This window comes from Astatotilapia calliptera, chromosome 17, assembly GCF_900246225.1.
Source record: "Astatotilapia calliptera chromosome 17, fAstCal1.2, whole genome shotgun sequence".
Lineage (NCBI taxonomy): Eukaryota > Metazoa > Chordata > Actinopteri > Cichliformes > Cichlidae > Astatotilapia > Astatotilapia calliptera.
The window spans coordinates 29,538,296-29,558,993 of NC_039318.1; the positions used below are offsets into that span (position 1 = coordinate 29,538,296).

A 20,698-nucleotide genomic window follows, 5' to 3' on the forward strand; every position below is an offset into this window, starting at 1 on the left:
CCCCCCCACTCCCAAATCTAATCATTTTATTCAATTCAGTTTTATTTATATAGCGCCAGATCACAACAATAGTTGCCTCATGGTGCTTTATGGTTCCGTGTTTGCTGCCGGCATAATGCGTGTTTACAAATAAGTGTGAAAAATTGTAGATCTACAACATTCTCTCGCATTTTAAAAAAAAAAAAGAGAGAGAGAAAAAGCCCAAAAAACACAAGCTGCGTTTCAAGCAGTGTAACGGCAAAAGCTAGACGATGTACACATACGAAGTCTGCGCTTGGCTTCATGTGTGCAGACTGAAGAGCTGTGAAGGAAAAGCATAGGAATGAGCCGTGCTGCCAAACAATAGAAGTACTGCAGTCAGCTCACTGCTGGATCAGTGACTCACACTGGAGCTGCAGTCAAATTCAAACAAGAGTATAAACACACGCACAGAGTTTGCGAGAGAGTCCTTCGAGAGAGTAACACACACACACAGACAAGCTTCGAAACTACCCGTGCTGAATGCTGAATTGTGCGTTCATTCATTCAGAGATAAGAAGAGAGAGGCATGAGCTGGTGGAAGAGGAAGAAAGAAGCAGGGGAAAATAGTGCAGAGAGTGGATGGGGGTAGATGAAAAACACACACACACACACACACACACACACACACACACACACACACACACACACACACACACACACACACAGCTCAGTGTGTCTGAGCTGACTGCAGGCTGACAGTAATAAATGTAAAACCAGGAAAGCTGGTAAGTGAAACTGTGAAAAGGGAGAGCGTAAAGGGAAGAGTGCTGAATGTGCACATCTTTGAAGCCTACCATCCGCTGCAAATCTTTAACTACATGTGAGGTCGTGTTATTCTCCCACCGTGTCTGCTGGTAGTGTGCACCAAAATGTCAGGAGAGATTCCTGCGCCTTTATTGCCAGTTAAAGCAGGACTGAGGGGTAGATGAGTAGAAGAGGGCGCAAGGAGATAATAGGGCTGGTGGGATAAAGAAGGAGGGAGGTGGGGAGTATGTGGATATAAAGGGAGAAAGCAATGGAGGAAAGCAATGCTCTCTGAACATACAAAAGCTGTTTTTTGTGTGTGTTAATTATATTGATTTTTGGCCAGGTTCTGCATTTAAAACTCAATTTAGCCCCAAAGTAATATGTGCCAAATGAAATTCATCAACAAAAGCACACAAATGTTGTTAATGGTTGTGTAACTCTATTCCGTAATATTTTGAAAAATGTAGATAATACTAGAATATATGATATATTAATAACTGGGATACCATTAGGGCTGAACGATATATCGCATTTGCGATAATATCGCGATATGATCAAGTGCAATTTTCTAACCGCAAAGGCTGCGATTATACTCTGGACATGTCCAAATTCATGGGCTGCATTCTCCTGAGGCCGCATTTGTAGACCGATTACGTCACAGCGACGCGCCGAAGGCTGTCCAAATTACTACCATATCCCAGAATTCATAGCGCGGCCCAGCCAAACTCCAGTTTCCAGCAATGGCGGCCGCTACTAAGTTTTAAAATTACTCATACTAATCTTTCTGGGTCACAAAATAAACTTTTAACATATTTTCAGGCGAGAAAGTAGTTGTGTAAACATCAAATATCTGCTCGGTTTATCAAGATATCGCATATTTGCAAAAGTGCTTCGACGTTTTCAGAGGCGTCTGCTACCCACCAGCTCGACAGCTAGCCGGGAGCTCGAGGGTTACTGATGCGGCCGAGAACGGCACAACTCCCGGCACATCATTTTCAGATCACCGCGGAGTTTCGCTGCTCGGGTTAAACGTAATATATAAGTCACTTAGACAACCTAAAAATGTTATTGTTGGGTTTTTTTCAGTGTTTTGTTTGTTCGTGAGTAAATCGGTTTGGCTGAGATTAAAGTTATTAGATTAGATAAAATAAAACTTTATTAATCCCCCGGGTGGGTTCCTCCTTGGTTTTCACACAGCTGACTAAACGTCAAACAGAAAACTTATTAAACAGAAGTATGAGACAGTCGAGAATTTACACCAGTGTCTGGTTATATTTTAGATAGCAAGAAGCAGACGGCCAAGTTTATTAAACTCCACCGAGACAGCGGTGACGCTAATCAGAACTAGACCGTCCAATTTCACGCCTTTAAATTTTAAAGGCGTGTTTGTGTGTGTGTTTATACAATTGCTATTATGTTTGCACTTTATGTGTAATGTTACTGACTGCAAAGATCAGTAAGATGTGTGTATTTTTTATTTATTAGTTTTATTTATTTAATATTATTTTTTAATTGAATGACTGTCTAGTAGTTCACAGATGTCGAAAAACTGAGTGTGGTAAAGCCACAGATTTTTTTTATGTATATTTCTGCAATCTGCACATTGTACTGACTTTCATTTTAATGTTTACACCAGGGTTCCTTGTCAGCACTTTATGCTCAGATGTTTGTAAGCTAAAAATAAACTATTGTGTATGTTCAAATATACTGTTGTGATTGAAGAAGTTAAATAAAAATGTCAGTCATCAATTCATGCATCACCTCATGTCATCATAACAGAGGTCTGTCTTCCAGGAAAGAACAGTTTAAAATTAATGTAATATAGTATTGGCCATACTATATGATGTATTGCTTGTCTTTGTTTAATAATACAGAAGACAAAGACCTTAAAAAATAATCGCATATCGCATCGCAATCGCAATATTGGGGGGAAAAAAATCGCAATTAGATTATTTTCCATAATCGTTCAGCCCTAGATACCATGTTTGAAAACTGATCATTTGTTATATTCTCTAGTGGTTTATTTATTTGGAGCATTTTAAGCCTTTATTTGACAGGAAAGTGAAGGGAAATGAAGGGACTGGTGGGTTGCCTTGTCAACCAGGTGAGGTTGACAAAGCAAAACCGATCAGGAACATGTATACAAAATCTAATAAAATATGAAAAAACAAAGGTAAAAGTTAATCTGGAGTAAAATGCAATTAAAAAAAAAACTAATAAAACAATTTCAACTACACAACAAAAGCACAAATACAGATCAAAATGCAGTAAATGTGGTACTAAATGTAGTAAAAACAGCTCAGTAAATATCAGTGTAAGTATAGTAGACAGTGAAGAGCACATAAAGTGTGAAGTGCTTGAAATAAAAGGTTATCGTCACGTTAACATCCTTTTTTCTTTCAGAAGCGTTCCACCTCTGTCTCTTCGTTGCTAAGCTTTGCGGGTTTGATCAGCTCACGCTGGCTGTCACGCTCACATCACATTCTTCGTCAATCCTCTGTCTTTCTTCAAAATGGTGCTGGCCCCGGCTGCTGCTGCCGCTTCTACTATGCAATTACAGTAAATCTGTGTGAGCGTGGCGCCCTTTCACCAAGAGCTGAAATATTTTGGTTTATTTTCATCATCTGACCACTATAATCAAGCTGAATTCTCAGACTGAGAGTCTCAGCGCTGTCAGAAAGGCACAACAGTTTGACCTTTCCACTGAAACTACTGAGAAATAAAAAGCAGCGCCGCAAAGAGACGCTGCTCATGCGCCAGCAGCCTTCCTCCAAACAGCGCAAGGCCAAACTGCAGCCAAGGACTCGCTGCAAACATCACGTCCTCCTCTCCTCCTCACTACTTCTCCATATTTCTTTTGACATGCTTTCTTTTTTGATGTCTCTTTTCTTATTCACACACTGACAGACATGAAAAACACCTGAGCTCCTGAGAACAGCAGCATGTGAAGTCCTCAATAAATCAACTTCAAGCAGAAAACAGAAGTCAAGAAGAAGCGGAAAACAGACTGTAATAGAAACTATCTGTGGAGGTAGCAAGGACAGAGAAATGAGGCCGGAGCTCCAAGGCGGGTGAAAGATTGAGAAATTTCCTACATGCAAGTCTGGTTTTATTTTTTATTTCCGTTAACTGAAAGGTTTCATTTGCCCCCCTCCAACATGTACTTTTAGTTTTACTAACTTTGGTCTAAACCCAGTGGACCATGAAAAGACAAAACACATTAATGTGTACCATAATATAGGAAATTTGGTGCAAACTAGGGCTGCCACAAACGATTATTTTGATAGTCGACTAGTCACCGATTATTTTTGCGATTAGTCGACTAATCAGATCATCATCCATTGGACGTACAGCGTACAGCTTATTGCACCAGCAGCATCTGGTCTTATATAACTATCATTAGCTTACAGCTTGAAGTGTTTGTGCTAACTAAAAATAAAGACAAGATGGTAGTTTATTAATTTTTAATGAAATTTGCAGATTGTTTCGGTGAAGTTTAATAAACTCCTTGCTTTCTAAAATATAACAGGACACCGGAGTATATTCTCCAGCGTCTCACACTTCTGATAATCAGCTGTCTGCTTGACAGTTTTAGCTGTGCAAAAACTATAACTTTAATCTCAGCACAACCGATTTACTCAGGAACAAATAAAATACTAAAGAAAGCCAAACAATAACATTTTTAAGTTATCTAAGTGACTTATATATATATGTTTAACCTGACTAGCGAAAGACGGCGGTGGGTTTGAAAACGATTTGCCGGGAGTCCGGTGTTCTCACGGCTCTAGTTAGCCTTGCCCCCGCCTAGCTAACGAGCTAGTGGGTAACAGACGTCTCCGAAAACGTCGGAGCGCTTTTGAAAATATGTGGTGTCTTGATAAACTGAGCAGATATTTGAGGTTTACACAGCTACATTCTCGCCTGAAAATATGTTAAACGTTTATTTTGTGACCCAGAAAGAATAATAAGAGTAAAGTTAAAACTAACTAGCTGCCGCCATTGTCGACAACTGCGCTGGGCTGCGCTATGAATTCTGGGACACAGCTTCTTCTTCGGGGTTTAACGGCAGCTGGCATCCTTGTACATGCAGTGCTGCCATCTTCTGTTTCAGTCCGTTATTACACTCTTAAATCCTACTACTCATTCCTGCGTCCTTTGTGATCTTACAAAGCTTCAAACGATGCGTCGACTATTAAATTAGTCGTCGACGATTTTAATAGTCGACATAATCGTGACTAGTCGACTAATCGTGGCAGCCCTAGTGCAAACACAAATTGAAAAGCAGGCACACTTAACCTAATAATTAAAAATAGGACATCTCCTATGAACTAAAGGACTAAAGCTGCTAATAAAAGTGTGCTTAGTTGAAATCGGCGTGAAATCACAGACTTCTTCCAATAAAGAATCATCATCTTATCAACTGACTCATCTCTTAAGCTAAAAATCAACCAACCAACCGATGCCACCACTAATGACCTGAGACATGAGAGAGAAATAAATGAAGCGAGGCAGGAATGTGTGTGATGTGCATTGTCCCACGTTTGGCTGGCTGCCATGTGAAGTGGTGTCTGATGTAATGATGATCTCATCCTAGCGGTGAGCCACATACCGCTCCCATTCACACACACACACACACACACACACACACACGTTCTCTCTCATGGTCTCGCTCGCAGACATCATGCATTATGAGGCAGAGGCCGTGTTTGAGCAGCAGCGGCACAGGCAAGCAGAGAGGAGGGTAATCGTCTCATCTGGAGCAGCTCGGCTTCAACAAAGCTGCACGCTGCTTCAGATTGGAACGCTTTTTTAGCCTATAATCAGTCCTCATGGGCAGAACGGAGGGTACAGAGGCAAGCTGGCTCAATAAGTTACACAAACACACACCACCGAGGCTTGTAAACAACATTCATAAAGAGCGAAATCCCTCCTAATTCCATCTGTCTCACTGAACTGGAAACGTGAGTTGGCCTTATTTGTGCGCATCTGCAGTCTGCCGTTCACCGTTGGACTCACCGTTTTCTTTTAAAAGGAGACTTTGGTATATCAGCTACAGGTATCATCTGCTCTCCTGGTCTGACCCACATTATAGGACCGTCGTCGCTCTCTGTGGGACTCATCAGCCTCAGACTGGAAAACGTTCCCCATGGAAGAGTCCTCTGGAGCCAGACAGACAAGGAGGAAAAGAAGGAGGAGGGAAAGTGAAGACACAAGGGAATAAAAATCAAAGCATCGCCTTTTTAGTCGGCAACCAATTCATCAAGTGTTTTATTTAGCTCGTGTGCAAAAACTGCTCCCCTGGCAAAACTTGTCACTGGCACCCAGGATGATTCGGAGGGTGCTGAATCTGAGCCAAAGCCGTTCATAGACAGGAAACGCCAGAGGATGTGCGTCTTTTGATATTCAGCGTGCGACGCCACTCCTCCGCAGCGCGAGCAGGAGATTTGAAGTCTCAACATAGAACAGCAAACAGAAGACGAGCCTGTCACTCATGCATTTAAGGGACAGCAGTGAGTAAACGCAGCGTTTCGTGGTCTGCTCCTGCAGACAGAAACAACTTCCTGGACTAAAACAGGGAGCTGCGTCAATCGCTTGACATGCCTCTCATTTGCCAGCCACTGCTGAGAGTCTTAGGTGTTTTGTCTTGCAGTATTCTCCATCTGCTCGGTTTGGTGTTTCCAAATGATCAGCGGTGCAAATGCGTCAAAATAGTCTAGTTATTGAATGCAATATGAGACCATACATGTGGTACTAGGAAGTAAATAAGTAGAGTAAATAAATCCTACTTTAGAGTTCAGGGATGACACTATGTCAGCCAGCTGAACATCGTCACACAACAGCTTGACTAAGCGTGCACAATTTTACTAGAACAGATGATGTTTTCTTGGAACAAATAGTAGCACATTATGAAAATGAATGCTTTTAGAGCATGAGGCAATGAGCGATTAATAAGGATGTCTCAAGAGGATACTAAGGATGAGTATCTGGGCCGACCCAGCAAAGTTTTAATGGCTCTCTTCTGGCTAAAACAAAGAAGATTAAAATCCAGTTCCTAAAGTATTATTATTTTCTGTCGGCTACTTTTTTCTAAAAGGCTTTTCACTGCATTCAGTTCAGGTCGGAGACAAACATTTTGCGGACTCACTTCCATATCCAGTTCAAGCTCAAATCTTATCTGTTTGTTTGAATCCTTCTGTCACGTTTTCCATTCAGTCATTCTGTCTTTGTCAGGATTACTGCCACGCTGCTGTCCCACCCAGACTCACCTTGAGGAAAGGTGACTCTTCCAGCATGCTGAGGAATTCTGGGAAATAATTGCCGACCTCCTCGTCCACAGCTCCCACCAGGCTAATCTGTCTCATGGCCCCAGCTCTGTATGTGCCATGACTGTAGGTTTTCTTCACCTGCAGCGGGAATATAACAAACACACGCACATACTCTGTGTTATGGTGAAGTGAGGTTGATTCCTGCTGCATAATTAATCATAAAGTGGGAGTTCAGTTCAGTGTTTAGCTAGAAGCATGCAAACGCTAATATTTAACATTCTCTTTCGTGTTGTGCACAGACACAGAGGTATTATAACGATAATCGAATTTTAAAACAAGTTTCCCTGGCAAACTGTAAATCACAGCTTTATTATTTCTCATCCAAAGGAGTGCAGTTCAAACAAACCATTTTCAATGTGATACACACCCACTGTTTATCATTTCACTCTCAAATCCAACTCAGAAGAAAACACATTCTCTCACTCTAACAATAAACATATCATGCAAAGTGATAAATGGAAACTAATAGTCAATAATCATCATCTGGGAAAGTTGTAGCACCTTCAACAAGCTCATTAAAGACCTCCCACTGTTGTAACAGGGGCTAGAGCAGCGTTCCCCAACCCCCGGATCACAGACCGGTCCCGGTCCATGAGTCGTTTGGTACTGGGGCACGAGAGTTGAGGCTCCTGTGTGAAATTTATGGTTTTTAGGGTTTTTTTAATCAGTTTTTATCTTTTTTTAATCATTTTTATTATTAAATCTGTTTCCCTGCATCGTTTCCCGTGTGCTATTATTAAGTCCTTTTATTTTTGGTTACCTGGTGACCAGTCCTACTAAAGAGCATTTCACCCACTTGTTTTGTTTTAATACCTTTTTTTAACACCTAAAATCATCTAACAATTTTTATGGAGGGAATTAATTGTGGTTATTTCCAGCTTAGTATAGTTGCCTGCTGGACTCTACTAGAGTAACTCTGTATAGTCTATAGTTAAAACAAACATGAATGGGTGCCAGTTTAGCTCACAGGTGGAGCAGGTGACCATATGCCACAAGCCTAAATGCTTCAAATCCAAGGCCCTGTGCTACGTGTCTTCCCCCAGTCATCCTCTCTCCCTACTTTCCAGTCTGCTCTCCACTGCACTCTGATAAAAGCATAAAGCTCCAAAAACTACTTGTTTATCATAAACTGGGTATTAGTTCATCCACTACGTGAAATAAACAATTTAATTTCCTTTAAGCCAGCTTTTCCCTGATTGGTTGCCCCTTGCAAACAGAAGGTGTGAAGAACAGGTGGGTGGGATTTATGTGCTCAAAGACAGACCATTTGCCAGACACTATATTAGGCATTTAGTGTCTGGCAAAGACATCATAAACAGCTAAAAGTGATAAACAAATGACAGGAAGCAAAATAATATAATGGTCCCTTTCTCCCTCCTACAGCAAGTGTTATATGATGATATTATTTATATTAAATATAATATTATTCATGCCAATTTGGAAACACACGAAAATCTGAATTGGAGGCAGAGATCCGCATAGAAGCTGTGCATCATTACTGGGTGTCAAAATAGACACTGTGTGTGTGTTGGTGCCTTCTTTTGATGTTTCTGCTCCAGTGATGTGACTCAACGCTGTTTGCTGCTTTTCACTTGGCTGACAGAGCATCGCGCCTGTGTGACTGTGTGTCTCTAACCCGCCTCTCATACCCTTGGCCCTCAGCAGTGCCTTTTGTGTGTGCATGTGCGCGCAGTACGTGCAGCATGTGGCCTGCATGCGGTACTCTTGGCTGATCGCGATGCATGTGTGTCTGTGCGCACGCCAAATCCTTGGCTGCACACCTCCAGTGAGTCACCACTTGACAACGAGGCAGAGATAAAGGGAGAGAGAACGGAAGAGAGGCAGACCAGAGGGAGGAAAGAGACCGAGAGAGAGCGAGAGAGGATACACAAGAGAGAAAGGATGAGGGGAAGAGAGACAGATGGAGAGAAAAATGTGTAAAGAAGAGGAAGAGAAAGTTTGGGAAGACAAGCTGTGAAATGCAAGCGAGACAAAAATGAGAAAAATATCTAACTGTGACTCAGATGAAGATCAGAGCACATTGTAGGATTAATAAATGCAGAAATCCTCGTAATTCCAAAGGGTCGAAGAAAAAAAAAAAAGGAGGGAGGGGTGTTGATGAGGAGAGATGAGTGAAGGTTTGAAAAGATGGGAGGAGGGAAGTGAAGGGGAAGTAATGAAGATGTAAACACTAAATTGTAAAAGGACTGAAGGGGAGGGTGTTTAGCAGCTCCCAGGTGCCTTTTTATATGTAAGGTACCAGATCCCCAACAGTAGCTTAGAAGACTGTGAATGCTGGCAGCTTCAGTATGTAGAACATGTTTTTTACTCAGTAAAGGAAACAACATGTCTACCTTAATAATTCCTTGTAAATTGGTCCAAACACTTGATGAACAGATGTTTACAGCTTTTAATTCTATATTAAACTAGCAAAAATAAATCAGTGTATCATCCATAGTCATGCCGAGCCACGTGGCTGTTTGTTCACGGTTTAATATCCTCATAAGATGACACTGGCTAAAAGCTTGACATACTGACTCCATAAAGACATATAAAGACAACTTTAAATAGTCTCACTGAGTCAGTGACCTAGTTACACAGAGGGGGATGTGTTGATTCCAACACCATCGGGCTTACAAGTAATTCCTGGCTTCCACAATGTTTCTTAGCCACAGTGTGTGCATGTATTTTTGTAGTGTGTGTGTGTTCTTTTTTTCTACATGATTATAAGTGTTTGCGCTTATGAGTCTCTATTTTTGTGCGCGTGTGTTTACACGTGCGTAACTTAACACCTGACTAAACCCCCATGTTGTTTGCAAAGACAATATTCTCTCACTATCACAAGAGGATTATTAGGAAACGCGACCTGTGACTCAAATGAACGGATAAATTTAACACCCACTGGTACTGACACACACACACACACACCTTTTCTATTTCAAGTGAAGGCAAACAGAAGGAAACAGGAAATTTGACAGACTTCCTCTGAGCTACAGTGTTCAAGATGCTCCATTCCTTTCTCTTCTCTGCGTACGTGCTTGTAAACACTGACTTCACTTGGTGTTTTACTCGCCTTACCCATTTTTTTCCCCCCTCTCATCTCCGTCAGCCTCTCCATCTCCTCCTCTGCCTCCTTCCTTCATAATGCTAACATCCCTGGTGGGAAGCCTATTAGATCAATCCTCTCTCCTTCCTGCTCTCCTTTCCGCCTCTGGTTCCCTCACTTGTTAATTCTGTAACAAGCTTCTCTTTCCTTCATCAACTCATCTTTGACCTTCTCCTGCTGAGTTCATGTCATACCATCATCTCACTAATCTGTCCAACCTCTCCCTCACCCCTGCATATCTCTTAAATTCTTTTCTCCCTCTCATCCAATTCTCTCGCTGATCATTATGTCCAGCCAGACTGCAGAGTGCTAAGTTTATTAGTCTATTTCCGTACATGCGTCACAACAAAGCTTCTGGCTGCTGACTGGTGCCTCAAACACAATTGGACATGCTTCTCTTTAACAATCTCCCACTTGGCTCGGCTACAAAGAGAGAGACGTGAATGAATGCACATCCACACTTCAATTAAAAATAATGTAATGGTCCCTTTCCGCCTCCTTTGTTATTGCTGATGAATTCTTCTAAGTTAAAGCGACACCACACTGATGCTAAGCCAACTTCTAGGTACACTGTGGAGGCTGAGCGTGGCAGTGTTTCCTTCAGGTCAGTGAGCGTCAAAAGCCTGGAGCAAGGTGCCTACACAGGATGAGGCTTTAGCTAGAATCAGATGAGCTACACATGCCGATAACCGGCATTCGATGTAGCTATAGGATTCTCAATTTAGAGATTTGAATAATCAGGGGTTTTTTGTTTTGTTTGTTTGTTATTTTTAATATGAGAAAAATTAACCATCTTAGCCTAGGGGCACAACATCTCTCAAAAAGAAAGCACCTAGAGAAATATCTATGTTAGTCTAAGCACAGCAGCTGGACTCAAAATTATAGGCAAAAATAACAAACAAAAAAAATTTGTTTGTGGTGTTTTTTACGAGACTAAATGATCTCAGCTCGTTTGTTTACCATCCTTCTCACTCACAGCAGTTCTTATCGTGCTTCACCTATTTATTGCAGGTTTAGCAAATTTGTCACAACTTTTCATACTAAATTGTCACCTAATTTATTCACGCCAGTCTCAATTTCGCCTACTGTGGAGGTCAGAGGACTTCAGCAAATAGAGAGAAGAAAACGCACTGTCATCCTGTCTTTTCAGTTACGATGACTCATTTTACTGAAGTCTGTGGCTAAGTCAAGAAGCTATTGAAATATAGTAAAAAGCTGATGGTGTAGTCAATGTGAAATACCTACAAACTGCTGTTAACCTCCTCTATGCAATATTGGGTCCCAGGCAGGTCCAGAGAGTCACATGGGAAAAATGTGCATTACCCAACTAGTTGGGAGCTACGGGCAGAGTGGTAGTAAAACTTCAAAAAGTGTGACATAAACCAGAAACAACTAAAAGTTGTGCCTTGACTCTACTCCCAGCACATATCAAAAGGAGCAATGTTTACTTTGAAGACAAACAGTTTCTGGTTTCTGTCATACTTTTCAGTTTTACTACAGCTCGGAGAGTACCTGGTGAGTAATAGCGGTAGAACAGAGACTACCAGCAGCCTCCTGCAACTACTCACCAGCGGGTTGGGGAATACGTCTTAGAGAGCCAGCTAAATGGTAGTATTGTCCTGAAAGACTGGGCTCGCCACTCAGACAAACCCTCAGCACTGATATAGGATTTTTGACCCCCCCCACCACAAAGTCTCATCTTTTCAAACTGTTGCAACATCTTCCTCTGTATAATCGGAATTTCTGAGCTTTTGACCAGTATTTGCTTTGAACTATACAGTATTTGTTTGCATTAAGTTGTAAGCTGCCCTTACTTACTTACTGTACAGTCTCTTATTTTATATATTCTTTACTTTTGTGTGAATCTGCAAGCTCCATCTGCCTGTCACTTTGATGCTGAATTTCCCTAATGAAGGACAATAAAGGATATTTCTATTCTAGTCAATGAGTTTACACATTTATAAAGTACTGGGCTTCTTTTCCCCCCACTCTGACCCATAAACCTGCTGGCTTTTACTTCATTTACATATGAGGCATTGCTGTGAATGTTTTTCTGCAGTGATAAAGCATTAACACAAGCACATTATGAGCACAGATTAATAAAATATTAAAAAGCTGCATTGTGCTGTTTCGCCTCGTTTCAATCTTTTGACGACGTACCGACATCATTGCTCTCAGTGACTAAAAGGAGAAAGACCAAATTACCTCAGCGTCCTAGCACACCACGTATTGACTGTTGGGCTGTACTTGCCCTGAGAAAGTGGAGAGCTGTAATCTTCCATAATTCTTACCGGTACTGAAAATGGCTTTAGACAGGTGCTGAATACAAAATACAGGCACACAGCCTGAGCAGCAGCAAAGCAACTTCAGTGCCTGCGGTCACATTGTGAGCATAACAAACATCCTCTCTTACACGCTATTCATTATCAATTGCTATAGGTACGCAAGTAACTTCGTGGAGAAGTGTATGGGTGATTGTGTCTCATACTGTGGGAGATAAATTTGAGCACAAACAAAGAAGAAAAGATTGCAAGCGGCAGCAATTTGCTTTGCTCTCCTTTCTGCACACACCAAACAAAAAGCAGCGGTCCAGTCATTTATGGCTCGATAACAGAAACATGGAGGAGAGAGATAAAAGAGAGACAGACTAACACAGCGGGAGGGAGAGAAATGGGGATGATACAACATTAATCTCTGTATATATATATGTGTGTGTGTGTGTGTGTGTGTGTGTGTGTGTGTGTGTGTGTGTGTGTGTGTGTGTGTGTGTACTTGTTCCTGTGTATTTACTATCAGTATGCATGCTCACATCTGTCTGTGTGTGTGTGTGTGTGTGTGTGTGTGTGTGTGTGTGTGTGTGTGTGTGTGTGTGTGTGTGTGTGTGGGGACTGTAAGTGTACTTCCCAAGGTCACTGCCGAGAGCTTGGAGGGAGGGGGAAAAAAAAATTAACAAGACCAGTGGACAATGACGTTAGCCCTGCAAGGAACATTACTCTTAAAGGGACAGCACGGGACACATGTTTGCAGGGAAATTTAGACAAAAATTACACATTAAGGATGTTTCATGCTTTCATTTCAACTGGATTTAATTGATTCACAGTCATGCTGAGATCAAGGTGTTCCTGTGGAGGCAAAACTGTCCAAAAACAGAAGGAAATACAGGGAGAAAACATTATGAATATTCCACACAAAAGAAGAAAACAGCCAGAAGGAGAGCATTAGAACGCACAAACTGATCTACCCCCTGTAGTACACCACACACACTCTTTACAAGAGTATGGTAACCAATCCTGGCTGTACTCACATTGAAAAAGAGCAGGCGGTATCTCAGTACAAAGCCACTCAGGAGGTTTGAGGCAACAAAAAGCTTTTCATTAGTGAACTATAGACATGGGACAACTTGAAAAGAAAAGGTCTAGCTTTGTCACTGTGCCCAGAGGAGACAATCCATCCCAGCAACACACCTACATAAACAGTTCTAGTTTTTCCCGCTGTCCTCAAAAGTGTTGTGGGTCGAAAAGTGGTCAGGTGGTTTGAGAAGAAAAGCACCTTTTTGTTGATGGAGGTGAGTCTCCAACCTGCTTTACCGTGAAGCCACCACCTGGCTGACAGCAGTCATTTCTCAGAGTCTTTAACTCGACTTCTTCCCTCTCATCCCTTCGCTGCCATTTCTGTCACATTTCTTATATAAAATCCTCTCTTTCTCATCTATTTTAGACTATGCTTCATGCAGCCTCTTGTGTTATATGCTTTTAATAGTCTCTTCCCTATCTAACAAGTATGTCCACTTGCTTTGAACGTTGATATCTCAAGATTAAGAAGCGTCAGAGTAACAGCCACGTCCAAACGTGTGCTGCACACAACGCTGATGTCGTTGATAATGTTGTCATTAAGTCTGCGAAATCAGACATCAGTTTAATGCCAAAAGCCGTTTTAATTCTGAACAGATGGAAGCAGATGACTCGACCAGATGGTTAAAGCCACAACAATACAACTTTTTCATGTTCACAGCAGCCATCCAGTCTTTTCATTTAATCATTACGTTTCCCTCCCCATCATCACATCACCCTCTTCCCTTACTTTCTATATTTACCACCAGGGAGAACTGGAACAAGTTGACGACAAATATCTGAAAACTTGGCAGTTTTTTGTTTTTTTAAAATTGTTTTTTTTTTTTAAAGGTACTGGGAAACAATATGTGGAATAATAGCAGCAAGTGTAGTGGCATAATACTTAAAGACAATTAAAGCCAGCGTTTTTTAAAAACAGATGCAATACTTCAAGCTTTTCTAAGCACCTCAAATCCAGTCAACTTACTCTTTACACTAAACTCAAGATGAATGAATTTCACTTGTCAACTCTGCATTGAAAATGTCTTCAGAATGTTAATTCTGAGCCTGAAAAGTTATCTTTGCAAATTGTGACAGCTGCCAACTGCTCTAGCAAAGCTAATCACCCAAGATCCACAAACGCTGACGCGTTCATCTTTAGGCTAGCATTAGGGATTGTTGATAAAAAAAAAAAGAGCTGGGAGCTACTTGTTGCCTTAGTAGGCCATATTCTAAATGGGTGAAATGGTTAGCATCGTCATCCTGGTCGCAAGAAGGCTCTGGGTTCAGTCCACCTGGCACGCAATGGCCTTTCTGTGTGGAGTCACGTGTTTTCCAGGTACTCCAGCTCCCTTTCACAGTAAAGACATGCACGATAGGTTAATATCTGGTGATTCTAAACTGGCAGCAGGTTTGGATGTGTCTGTGTGTTTTTCCCAGTGACATCTGGGAGAGGCTCCAGTCCCCCGACCCATGACACCAAGGTGGATAAGGAGTTAGGAAAAATCAGTGGAATGTAAATAAATTTAATATTCATCTGAGGGGAAAAGAAAAGAGGAACTCTGCGCAGTTGATGCGTACAGCTGGGTTTCCACTAGGAAGGTTTTTAGTGCAGAGGGGTAGTGGATGTTAATAGAGAACTATGCATCTATAACTGTGCTGCCTGACTGATAAAAGCTTCATGCACCACAGGTCTCTGACAGTCTGATAATTCCCCATTTAAAGCTGAATAAGAGAGAAGTGTTGTTCCATTCTTTTCAAAGCAGCGCCCACTCAGTGTTAAATGTCCATTTTATACATCTCAACCTTAATATTTTATTTAAAAATTAAGGTGTACTGTGATTAAAGTGCAGACTTTCAGCTTTAATTAAAGGGGTTTAACAAACATGTTCACATTAACAGCTTAAGGAATTACATTCATTTTTAAACACAGTATCCCATTTTCAAGAGAAGCTTCATGGCAAAGCAGGGCCAGTTCCTGTTCCCTTGTTATCATAAGCTGAATGCATAAAAGCTCTGGAGCTGATTCCAAGTGTTGAACTTGCATTCATGTCAGAAGGAGCCCATCATTGAGTTGCGGGGGGAAAAAAAACCCCAAACTTGAGCAGCTGCCAAATCAACAATATGGTGCACTCTTTAAAAAAAAAAAAAAAAAAAAAAAAAAAACCACTGCACCGGTCAGCTCAGCAACACCCAAAGGCCTGAACATACTGCACACCACAAGTGCTATCTGTCAACCTAGTAGACACACCGATGGTATCACTTTCAAAATCTTCCATTAGCTTGTTCTTGAGTTATCACAGTCAAGTTTTCATTTCAGTTTTCAATTTAAAAATCCCAGGTGATTTCCTTCTTGAATTATTGTATTCACAAGATTATAAATCTCTAAGTTTTGATCTCCCGAGATTTTAGTTGACACCCTTACTAACTGAACTTAGGTGCCCTAGCAGGGTGACAACAATACCCCATCAGCCTTTTTACAGCAAAGAAAAAAAATCAAGAGACAAAAAAGAATATGTTCTTTTTTCCCTGCTGTGGATGTGATATTACAGTAAAATGCTTTGGATCTGTGTTTTGTTTTGTTTTTCTTCAGGGTTTTTTTTGTTTTGTTTTTTTCCAAAAATAATTTAATAATTTCCTTTTTTTTCAGTTTTCAGAGTCTAAGTTGGTTCAGAAATTTCTGGTATCATAACTTCTCTAATTCCTGTCTTCAAATCTTTAGATCAATAGAGGTACCTGTATAAAAAAACCCAACAACAACAACAACAAAAAACTGCTGCATTTGAGGACTGTAACACCAACTTGGTCCATTTCAGTTTCCTGAAGTTGGTATAAAGTGAACTAATGAATAATTCAGACTGAACTGCACACGGCATTACTTCTGAAAGCCATCTCGCTTAACTTTTAAGTGTAAAACTTCACACACTACCGTATATCTGTTAAAGACATTATACTAAAAATAATTCCTACAATTCTTATTGAATTTTACTCGCACTCGTGAAACAAAAAAGGTTGAGCCTTCATAAACAGCCCTTGTATTTACTTCTACAGTGACAGAAAAATTGCTATTACTGCTAAGAAAATGTTTTATGCAAACCTTGAGGAAAACAATATTTATACAAAAGTCACTTCAAGATTAACTCCGATTAAGAAAAGCAAAGCACTGAAGTGTAGAGGAAACACAGAGCTGTAGCTTCTCAGGTCAAACGCCATTTGTTAAAAACAACTGTTTTTCATGCATCGCACCACAGAAAGCAACATAATGCATTTAAGCCAGAAACAAAAGTGTGTGCATGTTTATACATTTGCATATACAACATGACAAAAGGCCTCCACCTCTTCTTGCAACTGTTGCATGGACAGTCCTAGCATGACATCATCTATCCTGGCCTTCACATTGCATCCTCAATTTACCCTGCATCACACAACCTTCTAAGTGTATACTACATATCCCTTATTTCCTGTCTTCATAGACGGTTGTAACACCCAGACTGATGCAAACGACAGACAGTAACATGGAAGCATGTGGCCTTTTCCATTTGATGCTTTTGAGCTTTTATTTTTCATGATTGAAAGCTTGACATTTGTTTTTTGCTCTCTGGGGAAACTGCTTCAAAACTGCACAAGCAGCAGCAAAAACGGTGTAAATCAGAAAAGCAACTAGTCAGCATGGTTGCAGAACTGTCTGTATCAGTTCCAATAATATCCAAGCCACAGCACACATACAGCACCACATCTATGACACCACTCTTCCCCTTTATGTGCCTGTGTTCGACTGACCTGAGAGTAGAAATTAGCCATAGTCGTGGTTTCTATGTCTTTCTTTCCAATTATTTCCATTTTCACCGGAGCCGACGGAAACTTGGTTGAGAAGTAGTCCAAAAAGTCCGGCAGGTACTTGGCTTCTCCGTGGACGATTCCCATGACATAACGAGCAGCCTGCAAAACAGTCAGCAGTTTTAATTTAGATCAAGATGATGGTTTAGGAAAAGGATTTTAAATTACTAGTCTAAGAGTTTAAGTATAAATGAGGGATGCACCAATCCAATTCATTTGATCACAGATATGCTACAAATACCCACAGTACTGATCTGATACCATTATGAAATTAATAATGTTGAGTCGTCACTATAGGAAAAGATTGCAATTTATTCTTTTATGGTTAAAGATATGGGAGTAGTTGGCAACCCCCTATAACAACCACTAAATGACTGAAAAGTGGTATCAAGGATAACAGATTTTTCCCTAGCAACCAGTGGCTGTCAGGAGATAACTGACTGGTCTCTGAGCATCTGTGACGGTTTTAGGCAACAAGTCTAAACTACAAACTCACGAAAAAAAAATACATAAATTAATAAATCCAAGACTATATATTAACTGAACTGCTATTTATTAGTGAAATAACAGCTTTTCTGTCATGTGAAATCCCTTGACAAAGTTCAGTTTGTAGTTAAGTAAAAAAACTTTTGCAATCAAAGAAGAGAAAAGCTGTAAACACACAAAAAGGTCAAGCTTCAAGCTCTCACTTTTCATTCACATTATGAAAATATCTGACTGAATCCTGCCTAACCCATCTGAATAGCAGATCAGTGCATCCCCCGTCTACATAACTTAAAGGGTAAAGAAAAACAGTGTTTTTAATGAAACATAGTCAGCAGCAGGTGCTACACTGCAGCTGCAAACAACACTGCACTGAACTCAACATTCAAAGATCAATCTGATCAATACACATGCTGCACCTGGGACGCGTCCTCACTGAACACCAACGTGACAAACTCCTGAGCAAACCTTTCCCTCTGGTCCACTGAGAGAGAGGAGAGCTGCGACGTGTAGGCGTGAGCCACTAAGGCGCCTCCGTTAGGCTGGTTTTCTATGTGAATGTACGAGGCAAACTCCAGATCCGCCATACCGGGATACGAGCATTGCGGTTGGTGTTTGGTTGGGGAGGAAAGAGGTGACGTGGTGGACGACAACGGAGAGTTAAGTGAGTTGTGAAGAGAGTTCAGGTGAGATTTCGAAGGAGAGGAGGGCGGGAGATGGGAGCTTTTGTTGTTAGGTGGAGGATAAACAGGTAGAGGGGACTTAAATAAAGATAGGGAGGAGTCGTGTTTTATTTCAGAGGGGGAGGAAGACGAGGTGGGGGACGTGGAGGAGGGAGGGAGGAGAAGCAGGCCAGCACAGATGGTTTGGCAGGACCGGTGGTACATCTTCACATGCTTGTGCTTCTCCCCTTCTTTGTGTTTCTTCTTCTTTTTCTTCTTCACTTTTTTGATTTGCAGCTCCTCTGAGTTGATCTTGGCTTTCTCTTTGTCATCTGGACAGAGCAACAGAAAGAGAGAGAGAGAGGGGAGAAAGGCACTATTGAAGGATTTTTGTGCAATACCACAAAATAAGAAGAAACCCAGCTCTGAAGAGGCTTTCATGACAGATTTGTTAGAATCCATCATGTGTTATTTGATGCACAGTGGATCAACAAACTCTCTCAGCTCCCTGCTGTGAGAATAGATTTCTCCAAAGTCCTTCTAGAAGCAAGTCTTGCAAGTTAGCAGCAATCTTAAAATGCCAGGAGGCACGTTTATTGATGCATCATCTGAATTAACTTTAATTTCAGTGGTCACTGAGAAATAAATGCGCGAGTTATCAGTCAAACGTGATAAAACCCACATCAAAACTTGGCTGACTTTGCCCCAAAACCCCTTTCTCCTGAAGTTATACTTCTATTGCCATCTGCGCCATTGCAGAGTCCTCCTATAGTTTTCCTATCCAAGCTTTGAGTGCCGTGTGTCTCTTATGTCACTAAATAAGTGAAATCAGTCTTCTTGCAATAACTGCAGCTCTGAAAATGCAAGTAAAATAAAGTGAAGGGGTGGAAAAATGGAGGCTAGAAGGAGTGAGCTTCTGAAAACAGGTTAAAAAAAGAAAGACAGTAAAATTAAAAGCTTTACTCAGATTTTTGTTATTATTGATTTTAAAGTGTCTAATAATAAACACATTCAGGTACACATTTAATGCCCTACAAACAAAACAACTGAGAATAATGAGTACTAACTGTTTTAAGCAGATGACTCACTGCAAGTTTTCCCCCAGTTGGCATATCTCCTGAGGTGTATGCATAAAATAAAGTGAAGAACATTGAAACTAAATCCCTTGAGAAAAGCAGATATGACTAAGCCAGGAAGCACACTCTCCAGTGGCATATTTGCAAAGACATAATACCGTACATGGCAGTCCATCTCTTCAACGCCTCAGGCAGGACAACATGGAACATGCAAATTTATGCAAAGTGCTACTGTATCTGTTTGTCTATGTGTGTGTGTGTGTGTGTGTCAAAGCATGACAATTTGGATACATGTTGCTTTCTAGTTTCTGATTCCACAGTTATTGTGTAAACACATGGACACGTATGCATTTACAGTAAATATATACGTGCACTTCAGTCATGATGACAGTGGTGCTGCTGCCCTCACCTCACTAACGCACATGCACAAATACACAGCTTTAGTCTAGTGTGTACCCCACACAAGTTCAATGCCACACAAGAAAGGAGGGAGACAGAAGAAAGCACAGTGGGGGTGGGGGTATTTGCAGTACAATAGCTGAGCTACTAATCCAAAAGCGCTTTAACCCATAGTCACCCTCCCCCAATTCCCTGTACACCCAAACAGACGTTTATTCCTTCAACCTCCATCAAATCACAGATGAAGCAAGTTCAACATACCCAGGATCTCTTTCTGTGATCTGGCTTCACTTACCCCGATGTCAGGCTAAGCAGTCACACAAAGGCGGTTATCAACTGGATAACTGAACCCAGGGTTTCCCAATCTAGCTACACATGAACGAGGCGGTGTTGGCAGCGTGTGACCAATCACAAACATGGAGAGGCCAACCGGCAGCACAGCGGAATATTTTACCTATAACATTAAAACAAGTGTGAAGTGATTGCTGAAGGCAGCAAAGCTGCTGTTACCTAAACAGCAGTGTGATTGATAGAAAAAGCACTGTACAGTAAGTGTAGTACTACAAAGCTCTGTCTGAATGTGTGCACTCTAAAAGCTTTAGTCAACAAGACTTAAAGTGCTATGCCAGCTATGTAAGTTTACCAGTTTCACTGGGTCTATCTTTAATACGCCGGAGAATGTGACAGTTATGATCATGTCATAACACTGTAT

The 20,698-nt window shown here is 41.1% G+C and overlaps 1 protein-coding gene across 1 annotated transcript in view; it reads right to left on the reverse strand.

The window, feature by feature from the left end:
- The window catches only part of LOC113009219 (round spermatid basic protein 1-like protein), a 42,239-nt gene that overhangs the window by 8,077 nt on the left and 13,464 nt on the right, over positions 1-20,698 (reverse strand). Inside the window, exons 3-6 of the mRNA XM_026147407.1 lie at positions 18,269-18,843; positions 17,310-17,468; positions 7,035-7,172; positions 5,785-5,927 (exon numbers count right to left, since the gene is read on the reverse strand). Coding sequence (XP_026003192.1) covers positions 5,785-5,927; positions 7,035-7,172; positions 17,310-17,468; positions 18,269-18,843 — 1,015 coding nt within the window. The remainder of the gene's footprint in view (positions 1-5,784; positions 5,928-7,034; positions 7,173-17,309; positions 17,469-18,268; positions 18,844-20,698) is intronic.